The sequence below is a fragment of the Protomyctophum bolini genome (genome assembly GCF_963924005.1).
Source record: "Protomyctophum bolini genome assembly, chromosome: 11".
NCBI classification, from domain to species: Eukaryota; Metazoa; Chordata; class Actinopteri; order Myctophiformes; family Myctophidae; genus Protomyctophum; species Protomyctophum bolini.
The window spans coordinates 42736523-42763770 of NC_137872.1; the positions used below are offsets into that span (position 1 = coordinate 42736523).

The 27248-nt window shown below is 42.6% G+C and overlaps 1 protein-coding gene across 1 annotated transcript; it reads right to left on the reverse strand.

Annotated features, from left to right (window-relative positions):
• Positions 1 to 417: 417 nt before the first annotated feature.
• On the reverse strand, positions 418 to 14550 carry LOC308323518 (cytosolic phospholipase A2 gamma-like; the record flags this gene model as incomplete). The annotated part of the gene is made up of 12 exons (XM_080775247.1): positions 418 to 581; positions 2300 to 2483; positions 2793 to 2939; positions 3497 to 3594; positions 3960 to 4106; positions 5275 to 5400; positions 5513 to 5602; positions 5713 to 5853; positions 6177 to 6297; positions 6655 to 6859; positions 8282 to 8424; positions 14401 to 14550. The coding sequence occupies 12 exons, from the start codon at positions 14548 to 14550 to the stop codon at positions 418 to 420; spliced, it is 1716 nt and encodes a 571-aa protein (XP_080631373.1).
• Positions 14551 to 27248: the final 12698 nt, after the last annotated feature.

The following is a 27248-nucleotide window of genomic DNA, read 5'->3' on the forward strand; positions in this document are numbered from 1 at the left end:
CACTGTTTTATTGGTTTTATTCTTTTAATTGTTTTATTCTAATAAAGTTGTCCTTTTTCTTGTCCCCTGGCCCCAACACACGTTGTAAAGCGTCTTTGAGTGTTAAGAAAAGCGCTATATAAATCCCAGATATTGTTAGTATTATTGTTAGGACAACATAAAACTCATGTTTTATAAGACAATCAAGTGCAATTAAAAGCCAAGGAAAAAAAAGGTGAGTTTTCAATAGGGATCTTTTTCAATGGACTGGGCAGATCGTATAGGGAAAGGTAGATTGTTCCAGAGTGCGGGGGGCGGCTGATGCGGTTCGTTTTGTTGTTTCAAGTTAATATAAACACAGCCTTGCCAGATTTAGATTCAGATGAAAGTTGTTCCTTATCCTAGACTTATCTTTATCCTTATCCTTGTGCTTCTTTTTTAGGAGCTTTTTTTCTTCGAGGCCTCTCGGATCTCCTCCAGCAGGATGGTCTCGGCGTTGATCACATTTGCAGCAGCTAAGTTCTTCAGCTTCTCGATCTTTGCAGCATCGTACGCTCCTTTTTGGAAGGTTGTGTATTCCTTTCTGATCTTGTCATAATTAGCTGATGCAGAGATGAGGAGAAATTAGAAACAAAACTATAAAAAAATGTTCTAAAGGTCACACAGTAACATACACAAATGTCACCCACACTCACCATTTGCACTCGTGGGGTAAATAGATACTTTATCCCATTTAGGCATGACGTCGAAATAAAAATAAGTTGACTCCACTCGGTGGCGCGCTATGAGCTTGTAGATCTGCTATTTTTCAATAGCTAAAGCATAACATAATGCACCAAAAGGGGTTCCCGCCCAAAATGGGTTATGAAAGGAGATGATGATGCACGAGTGATTGTTTTTCCACATTTCTTTTCATTATTTGTTTTTCATTTACATTAGATACTTATGCAGGATATTGCATTATTATTTATATTTCCATGATGGCCCATTAAATCTGAGATACCTGATGAATGTACTGTACCAAACCAGAAAGAAGCACTTTAAAAGCAAATAAAAACTGTTTTTTAAATATTTAATATCATTATTGTCTAATGGTTTGAGCCTCAATCACAATTTTTTCCCCTAATGGTTTGAGCCTCAATCACCACTCAATCACCACAATGTCCTGAGGTGGTGGGGGCGCTGATATGCAGATAATTTAATATTTGAGTCATTATAATACTGATGCTAGATAAAACCAGGCTTATTTCTATTCCATGCCAGCTTGGAAAATCAACAATGGTGGACATTGTAAATAGTGGAAATGCAAATTTGGAACTGAAGACTGAAGAAGAGGAGGAATTATACAAAGTAGGGTGACATTGATGACATCACAATGAGGACAAAATTTGTTGAGCTGTTCCTGAGAGCAATTTCCATTAAAGCACCCATATGATATGAAAGCATGATTGTTCAAAATTGGTTATTTGTGGGGATAGAAAACACACATGGGAGCCCCAAAAACACAAAAGAAATTGAAAAAGTGGAATTTTACGTTACGTTACCTTTAACAAATTTTGACATTATCTTAATGTTCCTCATGCTCAGAATAAGACAATTACGTCTACTCACTCTCTGTCTTAGCTGTGGACAGTTCAGAAACCTGCCTACCAGTGACATCATCTATGGGGATTCCAAGCTATTAAAAACACCAGCCTGTCTCCTGGTGGCATGTTAGCACACTGAAATACAATGTGTGTACCACCAGTGTAGGCAGGTTACTGAACTGTCCACAGCTTTCCTCTGAAAGACTGAAATGGTGACAGCTTAATGACCATTAGTGTTACATAATTTATAAACTTCCTCGAAGGAATGCATTAGTTAAAGGGCCACTTCACCCCTTTTGCAACCAGATCTTATTTGAATGATGTTTAGGAGACAAGAAACACTTTCCTGGGGTTTTTATGTAGGTAAAGTTTCACTGGGCTCACTTACTTCCTGGACAACATGTTGTCTCAGTAAGACAGCCCTTCCCCTATCCACAAGGAGGAGCAGTGCACCAAAGCATTATGGGAATTGTAGTCCAGGAAGTGAGCATGACATCATGGACACTTTGAAATATACACAAATATCTAAAAACACATATATTACGCACATAAAAACCCCAGGAAAGTGTTTCTTGTCTCCCGAACCTCATTAAGATAACTTTTTAACACTTTAAATTAGTAAAAGCATGCTTTCATCAAAAACGGTCTCTCAACACCCCCTGTGTTGACTGTATTTGGATGGGCAGACATTACAAGTATAACGTTCATGTGCAATATACAAATACAACCGTTACCTTTCGAGTCACAGTTTTGTCTGTTGAATAGGGGCATGTGGATCACTGTTGGCGTTGTTTTATCTTCTGGATCCTCTGGTCGGTACACATAGATACAATCTGGCATGATATCTGGTGAGTATTCAGGAACAGGTGGGAAAGGTATATCCATCTCCTTGGCCATTTTCTGAGCATCCTTCACCGTCTTCACAGTAGAAATAAGCAGAAAGAAAATCAGAACGTTAATTAACCCTTCCAGCCCATCCATCCATCTTCAACCGCTTATCCGTATAGTCGGGTCGCCGGGGCAACAACTCCACCAGAGTGCTGCAGACTTCCCTCTCCAGAGCAACATTAGAGACATCCTCCAGGGGGATTCCGAGAGGTTCCAAGGCCAGTGAGTCTATGTGTCGAACTGCACCTGCTATAAACACACACATATGTATGCACGCACGCACGCACGCACGCACGCACACACACACACACACACAGTATATATAGAAACGTAAGATACCAGCATGGGGTCCCCATCGCTGAAGTCGAGGGAGATGATGAGGTTGAAGTGTCTCTCTTCTCTGAGGACGGCGAAGAAGGGAGAGTTGAGCTTCAGCCCAGCGTCCTCGTAGCTCCTCGTTTCCGTATTCAGGATATCAAAGTCTACCTTTGCGGGTAGGCGCCACCCTTTATTTTTTTTAAGTAAAAAGAATAAAATCAAAACAAACAAAAAAACAACATCAAGTCTCAAAGTCATCAATCATTCCATTCAGTATTTGTCCAGTATAAACCACTTAACGATGGACTGTGCCATGATCCACCCCCTAAAACATAATCATCTCAGGTATTGTGATTATATTAATCCCAAATTAATTTAAAACAAATTAATTTAAAATAATATATATTTAAAACTTTAATATATATATCAGGGCAGGTCAAGGGCAGGTCAAGTTGTGGCCACAACTTGCACTATAATAGGCCAATGTGAAAAGGGTGCCATTTCTTCTTACGCCTTGGATGGCAATTGGATGATTTGAGGCATTTTGTTCCAAAAATGGGTTTAGCAAGAATCCACCTGCTGGTGGCGCTATAACAGGCCAATGTGAAAAGGGTGGGATATGTTCCTCAGCGACGGACACACACACACACAGACGTACACACGGACGGAGTGCAAAACATACTCTCTCCACATGCCTTCGGCCTGGTGGAGACAAATAAGCATACTCTGTTCTCACCTGGAATCTTGAACAGGAAGTCGTATGTGGTTCCCCAATTGTACTGCCATATGTTTCGTGTCGTGGCTCCGATTATTTTCAACCACACTGTAATTAGAAGTAGATTGTATACATTGGTACTAGCCTACAATACAGTGTTCACCAGCCCTTCTTTTTGGTGAATGCTGGTGATGTAGGTTGTAGCGCACCTTAGCCTGGGCATCATTTCATTTCGGTATAGCGGATTATATCGTTACGTCATGTTGTAGTATTGTTTTGTAGTCGACAGGCAGGAACGAACTTCCTTTTCCCTCAAACCGATTTCTCTCAATAAAAGCTGCAGGCTACGAGAGCTTTTATTTTTATTCTTCCGGTTTGAGGGAAAAGGCAGTTCCAGTTTGCGCCACATGCCCAAAATAACAGTGTATTTTCTGAATGATATTTAGATGCTGAGATAATTCTGCACAACTCACGGGGGACAGAGACGCCCGTTTCCTCGAACCAGTCAGGCAAACAGTCACAGACCAACAAGGTGAACCGCTTGAGCTCCTCTTCTGCATGCCTCTTGTCCTTTCCGCTTACGTCCAGAATCACTGGCTGGCCCATCTTGTCCAGTTTGCCTGCAGGCAAAATATATGGATAAACACATTAAACCGATTTAACCAGAACCACAGGAAGATTTTCAGGAGTTCAGTCAAATCTAATGGATTACCACTAGTGGTTCTCTGAGACTAAGGCAGATCAGGTTCTTCCAGAATATTCAATATAGGCCTATACTCTATGGAACTTACTTCTTACTTAATAAAGTTTTAAACTAGCAGGTGTATATTTGGATGTAATCAAGATTGAGCAAGAACTAGAACAAGAAGTGTCTTGTAAACACCCGTGTTTTGGCTCAATCAAAAATCCATCCATCCATCCATCCATCTTCAACCGATTATCCGTAGTCGTGTCGCGGGGGCAACTGCTCCACCAGAGAGCTCCAGACTTCACTCTCCAGAGCAACATTAGTAACTTCCTCCCGATCCCGAGGCGTTTGAAGGACAGTGAGTCGATGTAATCCCTCCAACTGTGCCTTGGTCTGCCCCGGGGTCTCCTCCCAGTGGGACGTGCATCAAGGACCTCCCTAGGGAGACGCTCAACCACCTAAGCTGGCTCCTTTCCAGGCGAAGATCATCCACTCTACTCCGAGTCTCTCTCAAGTGACTGAACTTCTCACCTATCTCTAAGGGAGATGCCAGCCACTCGTCTGAGAAAACTCATATCGGCTGCTTGCATTCGTGACCTTATTATTTCGGTCATGACCCACACTTTATGACCATAGGTGAGAGTAGGAACGAAGATTGAGCAGTAGACAGAGAGCTTTGCCTTCTGGCTCAGCTTTCTTTTCGTCACAACAGTGCGGTACAGCGACTGCAATACCGCCCCTGCTGTTCCGATCTGATCTCCTCCATCCTCCCCTCACTCGTGAACAAGACCCTGAGATACTTAAACTCAATAACTAAAACAAAATACTATTAAATCATCTCATGAACGCAAACGAATGACGCAAACATTCAAGTTTTTAAAATGTTGATTGAACTTGTACTGTTGTTAAAATTGGATCTGCGCTGTGTTGCATCAACTGTTTCTTATATTATCTTTGAAGTCTTCATTGACCGCAAAGGAATGCTATAAATATCTACATATATTATTTTATTTATCCTTGGGGGGAATACTTTCTTGGGAGAAGTACTCCTTTAAGAAAATACATCTATGACATCTATGACTGCTACATTCAAAGTGTACCTTCAAGCAGCGTGCTCATTTTGGTCATAAGATCGGAATAATCCTGGTCTTCTGAGGCCCGAAGATTTATCTCCACCAGCATCTGGAGCACCTCAGACTCAGACACCTGGCAACTGACCTCATTAACTAGACGGATGCAAAAGCAATAATAGCATTAATGAAATCATTAAAACGTGTGCAGAAAAGAAATGCTTGAATGTATACCAATGACAAAATGAATAAAATAGTAATTCCATACAGGGCCATAATCCCTTTAGAAGTCCCCATAGAAGTTGAAGAATTGCTTTCTTATTTTCTGTCCCATCAGCGAGGGCGCTGCCACACAAGCCTGCCAATGAAACACATTATAATCTCTGTATACAGTATGTCTGTGTTAACAGTAGTACAGTATTCATGTGTTAACAGTAGTACAGTATGTCTGTGTTAACAGTACATCACCTTGTATGTAGAGCATGTCCATCTCTTGCTGGCTCTGTGTGATTTCCCCTTTGTCAAACTTACTCCCAAAGCTTTTCAGGCCCACAAAGACCCCAGCCTGACTATACCCCACCTCGGGGTAGGTTATCTCCACAAACGTGTCTGCCAAGAAAAACTCAGTTACCCTCTGAATGTATCAGTCCAGTAAAAACTCAGTTACCCTCTGAATGTATCAGTCCAGTTCAATGGGATTTGACTCCTGAAGGACAGGACTGCACAGCCACACTCCACTATAACTGTTTATGTTCATTTTCCAAAATTTGTTTTGTATTATGTTGTCAGTAATGATTGAACGCCACGGTAGTTTTTCTTTCAATCAATCAATCAATCAATCAATCAATCAATCAACCAATCAATCAATCAATCAATCAATCAATCAATCAATCAAACAAACAGATGATAATGATACTGATAATGATATTTACTTTCTAACGACAGTTTGGTTTGTGGTTCTTTTTGTTTCATCCCCTTGTCAATCACAGTGAAGATGGGATAGGGGTCCTCGGAATGCTCTCCTATCTGATCTGAAAGAGGTGTTTCATCTATCTGAAGACACAACACAATTGTTAGAATCTTTAGACACATATCCATACCTGGAACAGTGCAGTCCTTGTTTACGGAACTCTGCAATATGGCAGAGAGCTATACCAAACGGCAAAGACATGAAACTCAAAACCATTGGCCAAAGGGTAGGTAGTGAAAACACTATTTCCACTTAATATTGACAAGGCAAGAGTATTGAACATTCTTATCAGTTTTTCCAGTAACAAAATGAGCAGTTATTGGAGGAACATCTCACTCGCATGCTGCAGTAGGCCTATGTGTGTGTTTCAACAATGCTTCATGTAGTTCCATTTAATACAACTGACTAAGTTGTCAGTTGTGTGAGTTTTATTCTCTGACCTCTTTCACCCACATGGTGACCGCCATTGCAGACCAGAAATGAGTCAAAGAGTAGTTTTCAGGGTCAGCTTCGTAGTATTTTTTCAGTTTTTGCCGTGCTTCCTTCCAGGACACTGGGTCACCAGCCAGCCTTTCAAAGATGGCCTCTATCACAGTCGTCACATTTCTGGACCAGTCCTTCTTTTTGTATAAGGAGGCCATGGCCCTATGAGGAGAAGAGAGAAAATACATTTAATTACACCATCTGTTGATGAGATCCAGACACTCCACTCAGGTACATCATGCAGTGTGTGATTGATTGATTGATTGATTGAAATATTTATTAACAGTTTGTAGAATTACTGTACATTTCAAGCACAAACTCAATACAGAGACTGTTAACAGTGAGTGGACGACCCAATTAAGCATAACACTTGTTTACAACAGGGTCCACATTGTTCAATTCATCAAGACATTTAGAGACATGTACAAATAGACACTTCTATACAGAACAGAACAGGAATTCATCATAAAGGAAGCAAAAAGGGAAAAGATACATATACAGTGAGGGGAAAAGGGGGGGGGGGGTGGGGGGGATTCAGATTTTACAGGGGCCAGTTTCGAATTGCAGCCGTCCGTAGGTGCCCTTTGAGAGCGGTTTTGAAGGAGTCAAGGAATTCACATGTCTTAATGACGGCGTTCCACATTTTGGTGGCATAGGAGCGAAAATAATCTAGTCCCTTGTTTGTGCTGAATCTGGGTTGTGCATGGTTTGTTGCACTCCCTCTGGTGTTGTTGGTGTGGACTTCGTTTACATTAAGGAAGTATTTAGACAGGTACATGGGTATCTTGGTGGTGTATCGAATCTTGTGGACCAGACCCATTGCAAGATGCTGTACTCTGTCGTCAACCCTAAGCCATCCCAGCCTGTCAAAGTGGGCAGGGGTGAGGTGGGTTCGGGGGGTGAGGCCAAGTAGGAGCCTGACCAGTTTGTTTTGGGAGGTCTGGAGCCTTGTTTTAAGGGCCTGTGAGGTGCTGTGGTACCAAGAGGTGCATGCATAGTCAAAGAAACCTTGTACGAGGGCTCCTGTTAAGGTCTTCAAGGTGTTTTTGCTGACCAGTGAGGAGATCCTGTAAAGGAATCTTGTTCTTTGATTGACTTTTTTGATTACGTTGGTGGCCATTTTATCACTGGAAAGATTGGCCTCCAGGATGGAACCTAGATAGGTAATTTCATCTTTTCGTGTGATAATATTGTCACCCACTCTAACCAAGAAGCCATCTGCCTTGCTGAGATTACTATTTGATCCGAAGAGAATGGATTCACTTTTTCCCAGGTGTAAGGATAGTTTGTTATCAGCGAGCCAGGTGCAGATTCTACCGAGTTCAGAGCTGAGAGTCTTTTCAACCTGCAGTTTGTTCCTGTCCGAGACCAGCAGTGCTGAGTCGTCTGCGAACAGGAACAAGTTGCAGTCACAAGCTGATGTCATGTCGTTTACATATATTAGGAACAGTAAAGGCCCTAGTATGCTTCCTTGTGTGTGTGTTTGTGTGTCCGTGTGTGTGTGTGTCCGTGTGTGTGTGTCCGTGTGTGTGTGTGTGTGTGTGTGTGTGTCGTGTGCGTGCGTGCATGCGTGCGTGCATGTACCAGGTAGATCCAGACACTCCACTCAGGTCCATCATGCAGTCCAGTAGATCTGCTTCCCCCAGTTGAAGGATAGATCCCAGCAGTCCCACCATGGCTCTCTCTCCTCCTCCAGAGCCAATCACAGCAATGTTGGGAACCTTGTCCTTTTAACACAATCACCATAAGAAAGCGTTATAGAGGAATGTAACGGTGGTTATTTTGCTTTCAGTTATCTTCAATCACAAATGTCATTCCGGGCAATCAAAATGTGCGTCCTCACGTTTGTCTTCAATGTTTGTGTTTACACACTTATGTCTTCAATGTTTGTGTTTACACACTTATGTCTTCAATGTTTGTGTTTACACAGACCCTATAGGAGGGGCTATAGCGCCCCTCAAAAAGGCTGCTGCACACCTCGACAAGTTGGTGGCAGATGTGTAGGACAAAGTGAAAGAAAAATGTATTAAAGACAAATAAAAAGGGTTAGAATAGCACTGTCAAAAATGTTGAGCAACATATTCAACAGTGTGCAGGTCCTATTCTTTGTTACCCTTTTGCTTTCAGTTACCTGAGAGGGAAAACAGCTTTAAATTATTCTAATACTGTGCCTGTATAGAGCACCGAAGTCTGACGTCAATATCGGTAGAGGGCGCAAATCCACAGGTTTGTGTACTTTTTATTTGCATTATAATCGTAATAGGGGGGATTTTAGATCGCCTCATATAAGAACTGTGTTTGAAAAATAAACATGTCACCCCGGCCATTTCACTCATATGGATATGATTGGATAATTATTAAGAATCAACTGACTGAGATAAAACGCTAATGTTACTGCTACTGAATTAGTTACATTTTCTCTAGAAACAGACTGTATCATATATGAGTGACTGACTGTTGCAAACAATTACAGAGACACCTCCATGACAATGCCGAGACAGCTTGTTTATTTTTGGACCACAACACTTATATGAAACTATTTTAAGATGAGTATTTCTATCTCTAAATAAAACAGGTGAAAGGCTCCTACCAGAGTGAAGGGGATGTTGTGTTTCTATCTCTAAATAAAACAGGTGAAAGGCTCGTACCAAATCATAGGGAATGTTGTGGTTTTTCAGGCATTGTTGAACTGTTGGTCTTCTTCTGGTGACATGGTCGATCTCTGCCTCATTCAGAGTGTGACCGATACGGACCTTGAAACATAATAAGGTTGCATGTTTATATAAATGGAAAAACAAAGAAAATTGATTAATCGATAGTCAACGGGTGGGGTAGTGCGTGTTTTTTTAAACCATAAAAAAGCATAAATTGTGGGAAAACGAATGTAAATGGTGCATTTATATAGTGCCTTTATCCAATGCATTACGTTCACCCATTCACATACACATTCATACACGATTGCGGCGGAAGCCATGCAAGGCACCAACCAGCACATCAGGAGCATTTGGGGTTCAGTGTCTTGCCCAAGGACACTTCGACAAAATCAACATGTAGACAGGAGGTGCCGGGATTCGAACCGCCGACCCATGGATCATTGGACGACCTGCTCTACCTCCTGAGCCACAATGTGTTCTGTCATCCTGCATGCACATACAGTAAATGCTGCCTCAATCAGGCATACCAATAATGCAGGCACACTTTTGTAGCCCTGTACTCAACATTGCTCCATATATAGCAGTGGTTTTCAACCCATTTCCATTTTCAAGGCCCAATTATTTATTCAGTATTTAATCCATGGACCACCATTTGATAAGATTTAACGTGGCAGACCCAAAACGAAAGAATATTTTTTTGTCGTTGGATAATATTTTGTCCACAATTCCATGCTGTGTTAGGAGAGATTATAACAAACGTTGATCAAAACATAAGTCACGCTCAAGTGTTAAAGATCAAACAAGGGTCAATTTAGTTACCAACTCTCCATTTAGCTGGGGACCACCTGGAACTGTTACTCGAATAAAACAACTGTAGTTTTGCAACACAACTTCACACCTCGCCAGACCCAACACAACAACTGACTCCACGTATAACAACATCCGGTTTGTAAACCCCGGTCTTCCCTTAAAGTCACAGTGCACTCACTAGAAGTAGTAAGCAGGGAACAACATTAACTTAACAGGAACCTCTTCAAGAACCACATGGTGGTCCCCGGACCACTGGTTGAAAACCACTGATATACAGTATACAGTAGCATTCAAGTCACCTGCAGTAGGCCTAAGCTATAACAAAACACTGATATATAGCATTCAAGTCACCTGCAGTAGGCCTAAGCAGGGGCGGTTTTTACCGCTACGCAAACTACGCAGCTGCGTAGAGCCCCGACGGCTAGAGGCCCGAGAGTTGATTTTTCGCCTATTGCGGTCGGTTAGGGGGCCCCCCCCAGGGCCATGGCCCATGGCGTCGCTTCCTCGGCGTCACTTCTTCATGATCCTCCCCCGTTAAGCGACGCCGGGTCGCGGCCATCCGTCCCGTCATGGGCTCCCCTGTTGGTCTTTGTCCCCCTATACTGCTGCTCAAACCCGGCCGTCAGAACGATTCAACGTGGAAATAATGTTGCAAAACAAAACAACAACAAAGTCAATCATACAGCCTAAAGGAATAGGACCTTGGTGCAAAACGTCATATTTACCCTGCTCTTCAATAACAAAAGTGTGTTCTTACATGATACTCCATTTAACGATTTAAACTCTAGGTGAGTAAATTAATTTAATATGAAAGTTTTCAGTGACGTAAATTGCAGATCATTCTCCTGTCGAAAATGATTGTTTGGGTATTAATACCAACCAATTGAAATTACAACAAATAGGCTTCCTCTACCAATAAGGTGTTCAGTGAGTGTCATGCATCTGTTCTCTGGTTGCATTTTCTGCTGCATCAGTTTGTTGTTCATTTGCGTTTGTACTAGTTTAGTTGAATGAGTGAGTCAGAGTGCAACTAAGAGCAACACCAATCATGAAATGAGTTTACCCCAGTGGATCTCAAAAGGACAAGAAAAAGCTGAAATGCTCCGGGGCTTCTTTACCCAACAAGTTATTTCAAGCCAGCAGAAGAACCCAACCCAATTTTAGAGGAGAGAGAGCAAGAGGAAGTGTTGCACCAGGAGGCTAATGTAGACACTAACAATAACAATGAGGTTGGTTCTGAGGCTGCAACTACTAGTCGATTGACTGCAAGTGAGTTTGCTGCTACTAGGGCTGCTACTAGCATCAGTGATGATGATGATGATGATGATGATGAAGAGTTGAAGACGACGATGATGATGATGGTGGTGGTACTACTGGGGCCCCAGTAGTACCACCACCATCATCATCGGCTAGTACCAGTGAGGCTGCTGCTGCAACTAGGGCTGTTAATATTATTACTAGTAACAGTAGCAGTGACAGTGATAATGATGATATTGAAGATGGATTTGAAGATGAGGAGCCAGAGGAGGAGCTATCTGATTCTGAAGCACCTGCAGTGCCAGTGAATGACATCATAACTGATGACCCAGCTCTTTGGCCAGGACAGCTGAGTGATAGGGAGCGGTGTGACATTGTCATTAAAGGTCCTGTCCAGGTGAAAGTTTTCCCCCAAAACAATTACAATTACAATTCCACACATGCAAACATGATCCGCTTTAATTACTATAGTCTATATTATGAGTAGGCCTATTTTTTTTTATGTCTAATGTATTTGCATTTAAATTCCTAAATTTAACATAAGAAGTAAGAACATATAAATGTATTTGTATTTCCACACGCTACGTCCAACCAGGGAAACTCCCCCCTGTCAGGTGTAAAGGAGCAAATTGGACACTCAGGCATGAAGGAAGCATGAGTTGAAGTCCGTTGCTCTCCCCTTGTCCCCCATATATGGGGACTAGGTTGGTGGAGGGTGTGTAGAGCCCAGGATCACATTAGATGATTGACACAGGGGTGAAAAGTGGGTTACAAAATCATGGGATAAAAAATATATTAAAAAAAAAAGTAAGGCATGGCTGTAAGGCATCAATTATACTATAATGCTACCCATACAATAGTTCACCCTGCAGCAACAGAACACATTACAGATACCAAGTTACAGCAATGAATGCAGGAATGTTTCCATTGCATTGTTGTCTCATCAACCTATCTGTTTTGAATCTCAGGTATGTTTCCATTGCATTGTTGTCTCATCAACCTAGAGTACACACCTTAATGAACTGACACCAACTATTTAAGATACGTTGACAAACAAAACTAGTTTAGCCTGTAGAACTTCCTGTCTCCTCATGTCCCCAAGTAACACTGTCCTCTGAAAGGCCATCTGCAATAATTCACCATTCACCTTTGCAGCTAAGGGTCCCTTTCTTGGACTGCAACTGTACTTACTGTATAAGACCCATTTATTGAAATCCCAACATGGAATATACTTGGACCATGCATTATGCCACATAATGCCTGTCTCAGGACGGCCACCTGCCAGTATACAGTGGATAACTTCCCAGTCTTGCTGGGTAAGTTAGTTGGGTAACTATATATCCAAGTACTTTAACCCAGACATCCTGATTTTGGGCATGTCATTATAGGCTAAGAAGAAAGGACAATTGCTGATCTACAAGGTCACAACATGCCGTAACGTAATGTGTTGTAGCTTTTCCCCAAAAATAAGTTTTGATAAGTGACTTATTTTAAAATGTGTAGCGCAGTGGAATAGAGTAGACAATATATGACACGTCAAGAGTCTATTAGTACTGTAGGCTATACATTTGTGTTCTGGTAATATCATTGATCACTTGTTTTGCATGTCCGTGGCAAAAATAAAACATTAATGCAAATGTCGATCACATGCACAAGCTGGCATAATGCCCCCGGGTGCAGATAGCTCCTGTACTATCATGGTTATTGGTGGTGAAGGCAATACTAATAATGTTAGTCTGGATATATCAAATCCTGTGTTGAGGATCGGATCACACAAGAATAGCATGCACTTTATGAACAAAATAACACCCAAACCAGACAATTAATTAAAAGGTTTCATAATTACAGTCTGCTTGAGGTGTAATGCCGCTTTAAACAAAATAGCAGACAGGCACTGTTACATATCTGAACTCATCTTCTCCTCCTACAGTGCGTGTCAACCACATTACCACATACCAATCGTTGCATAGAAGCAGCATGGTTATTGTTATGTGCACACCATACACACCCATGGTACTGTGCCAAGATAACTCACAAATCAAGATAAACGCACGCACAGGCAGTCAAGTTGTCTATCGATGTTAACCATGTCAAACCCTCACCCTAACCTAACCTCCCATGGGACAGCACACCTAAACCTAACCTAACCCTTAACGCACCCCACACCAACCTTAGCCTATGTCTAACCAAAGGATGCCTCCCGAGCCACTTCCAATGTGATTGAACTATAGGCTCTGGGGCTGACAAATATTAGCCCCAATGTTGAGTAAACCAACAAAGGTGTGGCGGCACCAGGAGAGTGTGACCCAACTTAATGTGTTTTAAGAGTCTGTTTAATTATTTAATAATTTCGTTTTATGAAGGTTTACAATTAATACTGTGAATTAATTGCACTAGCAAAGTGTAACATGCAGTGAGGACGGAACGTTTGTTCTAGCCCAGGTTCTCTGGGGTCCCAATATAAGGAGCGCAGCTTCCGGTTCCCCTTAGTTACATTCTGGAAAGAAAAGCAACACTCATTGCTCCGTCTTTATCCCCGTTTATTCAGGTTCAGTTTTATTAATGAGGTACTCAGCAGCCCTGAGACCCGTAACAGAGGCTTGTCATGTCAGCTGTCAATCAATCAACTCAATGAAGGCCAATGGAAGACGATTTATTGGGCTGTAAAACAATATGCCCATTTTGACCTATTTTGTTTTTCTCGCAAATATTTGATGCTGCTGCTTTAGATTCTACCAGCAGAGGCCCAGGGCAGAGCATACCCTGCTCTACGCAGGGTATGGCAGCATCCTGGGTCCTTAAGGCCTTCAGGAGGCTGAAACCCTGTACTGGTAACCTGCTCTACGCAGGGTATGGCAGCATCCTGGGTCCTTAAGGCCTTCAGGAGGCTGAAACCCTATACTGGTAACCTGCTCTACGCAGGGTATGGCAGCATCCTGGGTCCTTAAGGCCTTCAGGAGGCTGAAACCCTGTACTGGTAACCTGCTCTACGCAGGGTATGGCAGCATCCTGGGTCCTTAAGGCCTTCAGGAGGCTGAAACCCTGCTCTACGCAGGGTATGGCAACATCCTGGGTCCTTAAGGCCTTCAGGAGGCTGAAACCCTGTACTGGCTCTACTGGGTATGGCAGCATCCTGGGTCCTTAAGGCCTTCAGGAGGCTGAAACCAGGGTATGGCAGCATCCTGGGTCCTTAAGGCCTTCAGGAGGCTGAAACCCTGTACTGGCATAAGCCAGTTGGATGGCCTCCTGCACAATACACCGGGAAAGCCTTTAGTAATACTTTAGTAATATGGGTTTTCTTCAGCTCTGGTACCCCATGTCACAAATACCCATACCGTTCCTGAAGGGAGATGTCTTGGTCATGTACAGTCTGAATATTTCATATATGTTGTCAGGTGTGCGCTGTGAACAACAAGTCTGACTCAGCCTTTTTACAAAGGTTACCTTTTTGAAGGTAAAAAAAAATATATATATATACAAGGAACTGAAAAATTATACTCTGGGAAATCGAAACAATAAAGTTCCTTTAAGGACAGTTCCGTGAGTGCTGATATTGACTTGTTTAACAGGTTCTTCTCAGACCGTGCACCCGATAAAATACATTAAAGGAGAATTCCATGCTGGAATGCTTTCTTATCTTTCTTACTTTTCTTTGTAGTTGTTACGTCCCCACCAAAGAGGTCCAGGTGTTTTTTTGTGCAAAAAATCCTTATTGGCTATTTTCCCTACCATAAGCCCTCAATGAATTGCATTGCATGAATTGAATGGGGCTATGGGGTGTTATGCTAGTTTGCTTATTTCCATCGAAAGAAGTAGTAAAGTGTGCCGCTTGGGATATTATTTACATTATGAAGAGAGGATATATACAAAGAAATTATAATTCTGAGCGATGGAAATAAGCGAATTAGCACAACACCCCATAGCCCCATTCAATTCCCATTCCATTCAATGCAATTCATTTAGGGCTTATGGTAGGGGAAACAGCCAATAAGGAGCTTTTGCACAAAATAACACCTGGACCTCTTTGGTGGGGACGTAACAACTACAAAGAAAGGTAAGAAAGCCTTTTAGTATGGAATTCTCATTTAAGATGAATTGCAGTCGTGCCTGCTTCCTTGATGCGTGGTGAGACGAGAAAAAAGGACGAGACGAGAAAATAAATGCGATGAGAAATAAAAGACGAGATGAGAGAAAAAAGACGAGACGAAACGAGACGAGAAAATAAGACGAGACGAGAAAAAAGATGAGGAGAAAAAAAGACGAGACGAGCTGTTTTGGGGGGAAATAGTACCATCTAATAGCAATTTCATTGGAAAAAAAATGCTGTCTGTACTACTCTTATTACACTATTACACTATTATACTTATTACACTATTACACTAATATACTTATTACACTATTACATTTATTACACTTGCACTTATCGGATTGAGGGAACATAGGGCTGAGGGAACATAGGGTCTGTTTTTAAATGGGAGAACATACTAGGGCTGAGGGAACATAGGGCTGAGGGAACATAGGCATGACCCCTCCCTATGTTCCCTCAGCCCTATGTTCCCTCAGCCCTATAGTTCCCTCAGCCCTATGTTGTCCCATTCCAAAACAGACCCTATGTTCCCTCAGCCCTATGTTGTCCCATTCCAAAACAGACCCTATGTTCCCTCAGCCCTATGTTGTCCCATTCCAAAACAGACCCTATGTTCCCTCAGCCCTATGTTCCCTCAATCCGATAAGTGTAATAAATGTAATAGTGTAATAAGTATAATAGTGTAATAGTGTAATACGTATAATAGTGTATAGTGTAATACAGACAGCATTTTTTTCCCAATGAAATTGGCTGACAGCTTGTCTCGTCTCGTCATAATAATAGGTTCATAATAATTACTAAAATGAATGAACTTATAATTATATCGGTCGGCCTCATGGTGGCGCTATAACAGCCCACTTTACGTTTTGGCTTATAACTCTTGAACCATATCTTGTGTACGGTTGCAAGTTGGTCATCCGTCAACCTTTTGCAAGATTCTATAATCTGGACGTGGCAGAGCTTGCTATGACTCACGTAGTCCTGGGTGTCGCCTCTAGACGAGGCAGGTCACGTACATAGACTTTTAGGTTGGGGTAACTTATGTGAGTTGACCCTGGTATACCTATAGGGCATAGGGCATACCCTGGAGCATTTAGGTGGACCAGGACTGTCAGCTCAGTTAGCCCTTGGAGCATATAAGGGCAAGAGGGCACTTACTGTGTCATGGCGCAAAAGGCCCATTCATAGTCGAATGAAACTGTGTGCCTGAGGCACCCAGGGGTCCCTGGAAGGGCCTCTGCTGTGTTTATATGCTGGTAGAATCTAAAGCAGCAGCATCAAATATTTGCAAGAAAAACTAAATAGGTCAAAATGGGCAGATTGTTTTACAGCCCAAAACACGCCTTCATTGAGTTTAGTGACAGCTGACATGACAAGCCTCTGTTACGGCACTCCTTATATTAGGACCCCAGAGAACCAATGGGGTAGAACACTCCTTATATTAGGACCCCAGAGAACCAATGGGGTAGAACTTTGCTAGTGCAATTAATTCACAGTATAAAATGTAAACCTTCATAAAACTAAATAATTAAATAATTAAACAGACTCTTAGGTTAGGTTTAGGTGTGCTTCCCCGTGGGAGGTTAGGGTGTGGGTTTGAGATGGTTAACATCGGTAGACTGTAGACAACTTGACTGCGTGTACTGTACGTGCGTTTGATTTGTGAGTTCTCTTGGCACAGTACCATGGGTGTGTACGCATAACAAAGCTGAGAAATGTCGGCTATGTGGTTGACACGCACTGTGAGAAGATGAGTTCAGATATGTACCAGTGCCACTGTCTGCTATTTTGTTTAAAGCTGCATTACACCTCAAGCAGACTGAAATTATGAACCCTTTTGGGTGTTATTTTGTCCATAAAGTGATGCTATTCTTGTGTGATCCTCAAAACAGGATTTGATATATTCAGACTAAAATTATTAATATTGCCACCACCACCAATAACCATGATAATACAGCAGCTATCTGCACCCGGGGAAATCACTTTGCCAGCTTGTGAATGTGATGGACATTTCCATTAATATTTTATTTTTGCCACGGACATGCAAAACAAGTGATCAATGATATTACCAGAACACAAATGTATAGCCTATTGTACTAATTGACTCTTGACGTGTCATAGTGTCTACTCTATTCCACTGCGCTACACATTTTAAAATAAGTCATTTATCAAAACTTATTTTTGGGGAAAAGCCGATCTACAAGCTCACAACACATTACGGCATGTTGTGACCTTGTAGATCAGCAATTGTCCTTTCTTCTTAGCCTATAATGACAGGCCCAAAATTGGGATTTCAGGGTAAAAATAGCTATATAGTCACCCAACTTACCCAGAAAGACTGGGAAGTTATCCACTGTATACTGGCAGGTGGCCGTCCAGACAGGCATTATATGTGGCATAATGCATGGTCCAAGTATATTCCATGTTTGGGATTTCAATAAATGGGTCTTCCGTCTTATACAGTAAGTAGGCTACAGTTGCAGTCCGAGAAAGGGACACTTAGCTGCAAAGGTGAATGGGTGCGCAGTATACTTAATATTAGGTTATTGCAGATGGCCTTTCAGAGGACAGTGTTACTTGGGGACATGAGGAGACAGGATGTTCTACAAGCTAAACTAGTTTTGTGTTTGTCAACGTAGCTTAAATAGTTGGTGTCAGTTCATTAAGGTGTGTACTGCAATGGAAACATACCTGAGATTCAAAACAGATAATTAAGTACTGTTTAAGGAATGTTTCACTGTTCACTGTTTCACTGTGTTGTTGTGGAGCATTTTCTATAACAAAGTAGATCGACTAGACCCCATGCAGTAGTGTCATTGCTGTAACTTGGTATCTGTAATGTGTTCTGTTGCTGCAGGGTGAACTACTGTATGGGTAGCATTATAGTATAATCGATGCCTTACAGCCCCCCCACCCCCCCCCCACCCCTGTCTGTTTTGGAATGAGGGAACATAGGGCTGAGGGAACATATAGGGCTGAGGGAACATATAGGGCTGAGGGAACATAGGCCTGAGGGAACATAGGGCTGAGGGAACTTGGGTACGGTCCCTCAAAGTGCACCAGATTGAAGCATTTTCATGGCAAATTTACAGATTTTTCTGGACCCCCCCCCCCCGGCGTGGCAGTGCAGGGGGACCCCTGACAATGCTTTGCTTAGAGCCCCCTGTTTGCTAAATCCGGCCCTGTCAAGAACCACATGGTGGTCCCCGGACCACTGGTTGAAAACCACTGATATACAGTATACAGTAGCATTCAAGTCACCTGCAGTAGGCCTAAGCTATAACAAAACACTTATATATAGCATTCAAGTCACCTGCAGTAGGCCTAAGCTATAACAAAACACTTATATATAGCATTCAAGTCACCTGCAGTAGGCCTAAGCTATAACAAAAACAAATTTAACATGGATGTAACGATGAGACATTTTGGCCGATATCGATATCCAATGTAATTAATTGCTGTTATGTCCGATAACCGTCGATATGATCCCATTCAGTATTAAGAAAATATAATCATTTTTGCCATTCTGAAAAAAATGCTAATAAATAAACTCTGAATTTAAAAAATGTCCAATTTGTTGAACGTTTTGAAAGCTTTCCCAGAAAACATTTATATAATTTGCAGCCTTCATCATAACAAAAGGCTTTTTCAGGCATATTTAATTATAAAATAAAATATCTGCTGAAAATATGTTGTTCCAGGGACCTCCCCAGAAGCACAAATTTGAAATACTGTGAAGCCCTGTTTCAGTTTACAGTAGGCTATACATAAAAAGTAGCAGTAGGCTATTAATCTATTATGTCCACTGTCATCATAGTGCATAAGCTAAGTAAGTAAGCTCTGTATTCACATTAACAATTTCCACTTAATCTAGCATCTGATTGATAGTAAAAGCAGTAACAGATACATTTTGATTTATGTTACCAGTAGCCTATATGCCTATAGCATCAGTATACACCATTCTGCAAAAAATATGGTAACTTACATGTGGCCAGATGGAGGGCTCGTCTGAGGACGACGTAGAGAGAGAGACATATCGTTCCATGTTCTATGTGAGCTGTCAGTCAAACGAAGCCTGTGATCTTGAGAACAGAAGGAACAGACAGAGAAAGAACAGAAAGAACAGAAACTTATATACAGTATAGCAGGGGTTTTCAACAGGTGGTCCGTGGACCACTGGTGGTCCATGGAGGTATTGCATGTGGTCCCTGACCATGCATTTAGTAATGTAGCAAAGTGAAGATTTTGTAATTTCTTCCAAGGAACAGTGAACTAATCCGTCTGTGCACGTTCCGTGGAAGTGCGTCAATGTTATCAGAATTACTGGGAAGTCTGAGTTAAAAAAAATTCCAGAGAAAAGGCAGTTAGAATCTCAAGAAGGGTGAAGTGTACCAGCTTGCCTGATTGAGTCATCATTATTAGGAAATGTTAATGTGCCCATATAATCATGTCATCATGTGCTATATCTTGCACGTATTTGCCATTTTTACTATATATATATATATATATATATATATATATATATATATATATATATTACTATTACTATTATTAAAATAGTTCAAATAGGCGATAATAACCTGTTAGGGTTTAGTGAGATAGGACCCAAAATCAGAACTCAGGACCAGGATTCACAAACTCAGATATTTATTTCACAAAAAAAATGATGATTGCAGGGAAAAAACTTGGAACTCAGAGGCACAGTGACTTTACCGATAGTAACTGAATAAACCGGCAAGGGCTGGAGTGAAGAGCCAGGTCTTATACAGCTGGGCTTGATGAGGAGGAGGTGTGTAGTTCCACAGGAGGTAGATACCACACGTCACAGCCCAGGTCGCCAGTCACACGCCCCTGCCAGACCATATAGGGAAAGGAAAAAAACAGAAAACCAACAGAGAAACAGCCCGCCCATAACATAACCAAAATGTATGGATGTAGATCTGCTAGTTGAACTATTTTACAATATTTTTCAAGATAGTAAAAAAAGGTTAAGGCACGCCCAAGATATCAGTACTGTCAGTACTGTATATCAGTTAAGTCCGTGGACCATCGCTTGAGAAACAGTATAAGACATGGGATGCATTCCATAACAAGTGCTACGAAAGCACTAATCTTAGCCCATATCCCATTACAACACAACAGTGGTCCCCAGGTTGATCCTTATAGTCAAGGTGGTGGTCCCTGGTTCACAATCACAATGCTCACAATGCGTCGCAGTGTGAGCTTGTAGAACTGCTATTTTCAAATGGCCGGAATGTATATAGGGTTGAAGTGGTTTATTTGTGTTTTGTCATAATAATAAAAATCTACAAAGTAACTATAGTCACAAAAGTTTTCAAATAAATGTAGTGGAGTAAAAGTAAATGTATTGGAAATACTCAAGTAAAGTACAAATACCTCATAATTGTACTTAAATACAGTATTTAAGTAAATTAGTTACATTCCACAAGTGGTCAATAATGTTCGGGTACATGGGTCCTCTATTTGTGCGAGGCATGCTCTTATTCAATGTAAATTACTGCACCGTGTCTACTACACCAAGGCCAGGTTGTCTAGAATATATAATGATGTGTCTCCTGAGTGTGATAGATGTCGGCAGGCTCCCGCAGACCTCATCCATACGTTCTGGCTCTGCCCTTCTCTACACAAATATTGGACAGATATCTTTAATTCCTTATCAAAGATAGTCGGGCAAAGAGTGGAGCCCACACTTTTTGGGGCCCTGTTTGGTGTTTTTCCCTCAGTACCGTCGCTCTCTAAACCAGAGAGGGATGTTTTGGCCTGGATGTTAGCTAGGAGACTAATTCTGACCAACTGGAAATCGCCCACTTCCCCTTCTCACACTCATTGGGTTAGGGACACCTTGTACTGTGTACAACTGGAGAAGATTAGACACTCCTTGAATGGTTCTTCCGGGAGGATATGGGGTCCATTCTTTCAATTCGTTCAGAGTCTGAATCCGTCTCTGCTTGGGGATGAGTGAGGTGCTGGACTGTTGTTGTAAAAGTAGCTTATACTGTGATTGTATGGATTGTATTGTATTGGATTATGGATGTATCATTTACCTATGATTGTTTATAGGATGTTGTGTACTGTTTTGTCTGTTTTTGTCTGCCTTATTATTGCCTTTGTCTGCAAAAAACGAACCGGTTCAATTTTAATGGTGACGCACGCACGCACGCGGCACGCACGCGCAACGCGGGCAGTGGAGCCACCCTTCATTGATTAAAAAGGGAACATTCTGTGACGGTGACACAACGCAGACGCGCCCAGTGGAGCCCTGGCGTTAGTCATCACTGTTAAGAACTATGATTATTAAATCACAGCACAAGGAATGAATGAATGAATTAATGAATTATATATATATTTTTTTATTTTCCATTAATGTTGTCAGGTTGAGTCGAACCAACCTCACAGCAACCTGCTGTGAACGCTTCTCAGAGCTTCTCAGCTCAAACCTCTGCCGCCTGATAGAGCTTGACGTGAGCAACAACAAGGCATGTGTATGAAGGCATGTGTGAGCAACGGTGGCCAACAATCCCCATTTTTCAGTGTGGATGTGGGGGTCAAGCAAGGGTGTGTCCTAGCCCCAACCATATTTAATGTATTCATCTCCACTGTCACCCTCCTGTCCCATAAACACCTGGACCCCATGGATGGGATACACATACAATACAGCAGGGGTCGGCAACAGGCAGCCCGCGGGCCTAAATTGGCCCGCCAGAAATAATATCTTAATTAATATTAATTAATTTTTAATTTTTTAAAATATTTTTTGTAGGGCTGTCAAAGTTAACGCGCTATTAACTAGTTAACGCACAATCCTATTTTTAAACTATATTTTTTTGACGTGCGATTAACGCACTGTGAAGTTTGACAGAATGGTTGAGAGACGCATGCATGTGAATGCAGGCAGTCAGTGTGCCCCGCCTCTCTCCCCCTCTATCTCTCTCCAGTGAGCCCGTCAGCCTGTGCTGTGCGGGTGTGCAGACTACTACTAGTGTACCAGTGTGGGCTCACTGGGCTGGGGAGTTGAGCTGTGAGCACTCGTCAGCTAGGCTGAATGCTTCCGTTGGGCTCGTTATTAATTAATTTGCTCCACAATGTGTTAGATCAGAATCGGGCATTGGGCAAAAGCAAAACTCTGGCCGTTTTGGTTGACAAATAATAGCAGTTGTAAAAGCTTGATGCTACACAGACCATGCTAATGCTAAAGCTAATGTTGACTGTATGACAACGTGCATGCGTGCTTGCAGGAGAGAGAGGCAGGGAAGGGCCTCTCGTCTGGGAGTGTGTGTGTGTGTGTCACTGTCAACTTTTCTCTTCAAACTTTTCGATAGCGCCATTGTTGTTGTCTGTATCTCGCTCACTAGCAGCAGCTGAAATGTTTTCTGCAATCAAGCAACAGACTGAACAAATAACAGCGAGTGCCCCCAATGGAAAAGTCTCTCGTTTCAAGAGACTCTGAAATCAAGCACTCCATGATCAATTGGATTCATCTTTTATCTTGGTCTGATTTTAATTCGGTTTAATTATGTTAATGTTCACATTGGTGGTGCCATCAGTCACATATTAGTAAAGATACAGTATGAATGATTTACTGAACTGGTGTTTTTATTAAATTAACTTTTTTTGTTTGTTTGTTCTGGCCAGGCGCGGAAATCCCCCCTAGTCAGGTCAGATTGGACCCCCCACCCAAAGAATTTAGAAATAAAATTATAAAAAATAATTATAAATACTTATTTAATAGAACCTGAACCCACTTTTGAAATCATGCACTCATTAACACGATGCATTTTAAAGGATTTATAACATTTTATAGCTAGATTAGAGGAAAATGGAGGGAAAAAAAGACAGAAAAAAAATCGCGCCCGGACGCCCGGCCCACCATGGAATCTCTGGGAATGATATTGGCCCTAGGCCTATCTCAGTTGCCGACCCCTGCAATACAGGCTGGATGGTAACCTTTTTAACATCCGTCGCCTCCAAGCCACTACCAAAGTCACCACCCAACACATCTTGGAATTACAGTATGCCGATGACTGTGCTTTACTTGCTCACACACTGGAATCCCTTCAGCGTGCACTAAATGTGGTCGCCTCCATATACAGTGCCATTGGTCTCCAGATAAACATTAAAAAAACACAAATACTCGTGCAGCATTTCACCCCCCAGCCAAACACGCCTATCTTCACCCTCGACGGGCACTCATTAGCCATCGTCCCTCACTTCACCTACCTCGGTAGACGTCCAGGCACACATCAGCCTGGCCTCTACTGCCTTTGGTAGGCTAAGGTCCAGGGTTTTTCAGAACAGGTACCTTACCATCTCCACTAAAGCAGCTGTGTACAAGGCAGTCTGCCTCTCCACACTGCTCTACAGCTCTGAGACCTGGACACCCTACCAGAGGCACATAAACTGTCTAGAGGCTTTCCATATATTCTGCCTTCAAAGGATCCTGGGTCTGACCTGGGCCGACAGGGTGCCATACACTGAAATATACGACCGGACCAACACACCCAGCATTACAGCACTCCTTGGCCAAAAACACCTCAGATGGGTCGGGCATGTGATCCGTATGCCAGCCCATCGCCAACCCCGACAGATCTTGTATGGCCAGCTTCAAGCCGGTCAAAGGGCTGCCGGAGGTCCAAAAAAGTGGTACAAGGACCACATCAAAACCCTCCTGAAGAAGTGTGACATCAGACCACCAGCGCTGGAGTCCCTGGCTGTTGATCGCCACACCTGGAGCTCTACCTGCCACCGGGGAATCGCTCACCTTCAGGAGAAGCTCACAGAGAGGAGAGCACAGCGGCGTGCACGGCGGCACCAGCGTGCTAGGGGTCGACCGACCACCGCTGCTGCCTTCCCCTGCCCCTCCTGTGACAAAATATGCGGATCACGCATTGGTCTGAGCAGCCACCAGGCTATGCACAGACGACAGACACAACAATAATCATCCCATGAACTTTATTTGGTGCAACGTCATCATCGACATCGATGGACTGCCATAAGCAAGTAAGTGTGGGGCTTCGACACCTGGTACCAGGTGCTGTGTTAAAACCCATTCTGAACGGGAACCCCTTTTAGCATTACGTTATACTTTAGCTATTGAAAAATAGCAGATCTACAAGCTCATAGCGCGGCACCGAGTGCTGCGCTACGAGCTTGAAGGTCTGCTATTTTTGAAAAAAATCTTTAAAAATGTGGCACACATCTTTGAATGTATATTATTTCAGAGCAAACGTTTTTTAACTCAAATCTTTGCTTCTGAGGGGTTCCTGGAACAACATATTTACAGGTTGGGGTCGGCGGCCAATTACATAATATGTTTTTGGGGGTCCGTGACATGAATTATGGAGCACCACTGATACAGAAACATTATATTTCAGAAAACTGTCAGGATATAGAAGACATAAATGGGTTAATTTTGTTGACTAAGACTAAGTTGACGTTCAGAAGACTAAGGGCCGATTCATACTCCTGTTTCGGCGCTGTAGTGCCGAAATGATTTCGGCTCGTCAGAAAATTTCAGTAGCACCGAAGAGACGACTTTAGGACGGTACCCGCCCCCCCGAACCTCAAATGACGTCAAATTGTAGGCTCTACAGCGCCGAACCGACTTTTATTCGGCTCTAAAATAGGAGTATGAATCGACCCTTAAGGCCTATTCATAGTCTGGATTTTCGGTGGTGCTCCACCGGAGCTCCACCGGAGCTGAAATAACATTGAGCGGTGGTGGGTAAAAACGGAGAGAAGGGCTGGAGCGGTGGCGGTGGTTTGCTCTTCACCGCGGCTCGTGACGTCATGTTGTAGTTCGGTGGTCACCTCAGTGACGTCATGTTGTAGTTCGGTGGTCACCTTAGTGACGTCATGTTGTAGTTCGATGGTCACCTTAGTGACGTCATGTTGTAGTTCGGTGGTCACCTTAGTGACGTCATGTTTTAGTTCGGTGGTCACCTCACATCCAGACTATGTATGAGCCTTAAATAGGACTAAGACAAAAATGGTGTGTTATTCAAAAGACTAATATTGTGAAAACATGATGAACACTGACCAGGTGCTGTGCAGCAAGGCGCTGAGCGAGCGCTGCTACTGGGAGGTCCGGTGGAGCGGCTGGGTGCGCATAGCTGTGACCCAGAGGGGGATCAGGAGTAAAGCAGAGGAGAGGAACCAGTGTGGCCTGCATGGTATACTATCCCAAGTCCTGGAGACTGTCCTGCTCCGGGAACACCTACACCGCCAGGTAGGGGTCGTGTGACGATGTTATGCAGTAATCATCATCATCATCATCATCATACTATAATTCAGCGAATATCTGAATGTCTGAATGAATGTCACTGACAGAGCGTTATGTCATCATTGGCTGCACCAATCACTCCCACTTTTCACACAGGCATGGACCATAATTATATGGAGGCCTTAACGATTTTTTTTCCGATTTGACACATTAATGATTAATAATGAATTTATTAGTGGATTAAAACAGCCGTTTACAGCCGTTTACAGCCATGGTCTCCGTCTGTGGTCTATCTCCGACCGAGCCACACTATTAGCACACATCTCTCCATGCCAAAAAAATTCTGCACGCTCCCAGAATCCAGCTAGGCTACTTTTTACAGACGCAACTGTCATATTTACTGTACAAATATTGTTTTTACATCACCACATGATCCCATGGGCAATGCGCCTGGGTGCAGTACCCCCCGCGGCCACAAGATGGGGCAAATATCTCACAACGGGTAAGGGCTAGTACATATAAGAAAGCATGAGGTGATAGTCCGTTGCTCTCCCCAGGTTGACAGAGGGGGTGTAACGTCCATGATTAGTACATTACATGATTGACACTGGGTGAAAAAAATGGGTTGCAAAATTGTGGAATAAAAATGTAAATAAAAATAAAAACAGCAGTATCGTATTGTTTTGCAATGCAAATCATTATTTAATCGTTTTTTGCAATACACATTGATATGGAATTACATTCCATATCGCTACTGCTACACTTCTATCGATAAGCGTGTGGGTTTGTCAAATATAATGTATTTGACAGAGAATCACTGCGTTTACTTAATATCCATTTCACACATGTTTCACACAGATTACATTTATTTGCAAAAATAGTTACTGTATTGATTTTAAATCATTGAATCGTAACACAATATTGTCCATGTGTCGTATATCGTTATCCATGATGTATCGTGATGCATATCGCAGCGCTGTTAAAATGTAGCGTTGCACCCCGTACTGCCATGCAGGCACAACCTGAAGGACACCCTCATCGCTGTGTACAACACCTGCAACAGAGTGGGAGTGTACCTGGACCGTCCTGCCGGCACGCTGTCCTTCTACGGAGTGTTCTCCGACTCAATGAGACACCTGCTGCACACCTTCCAGTCCACGTTCACTGAACCTCTGTAAGCTGGCTTCTGGCTGGGGTTAAACTCCTCCCTGGCTCTGTGTACAAACTGTACATAGAGTAGGTAAAGCTACAATTAGCAGGGGCGTCATGCTGGCTTACCGTGTGGAGTCGTGCACCCTAGTGAGACTGGTAGTGATTTCTACCTGTCTGGAATGGCATTAAAAGAATGCAAAGAGACGAAATATCTAGGTCATTTTATAACAAATGACCTATCTGATGATAGAGATATCTTTAGACAGCGGCGTAAACTGTATGCTCAAGCCAACAAACTCATACGCAAGTTTCATTTCTGCTCTGTTCCTGTGAAAATCTCACTTTTTAAAG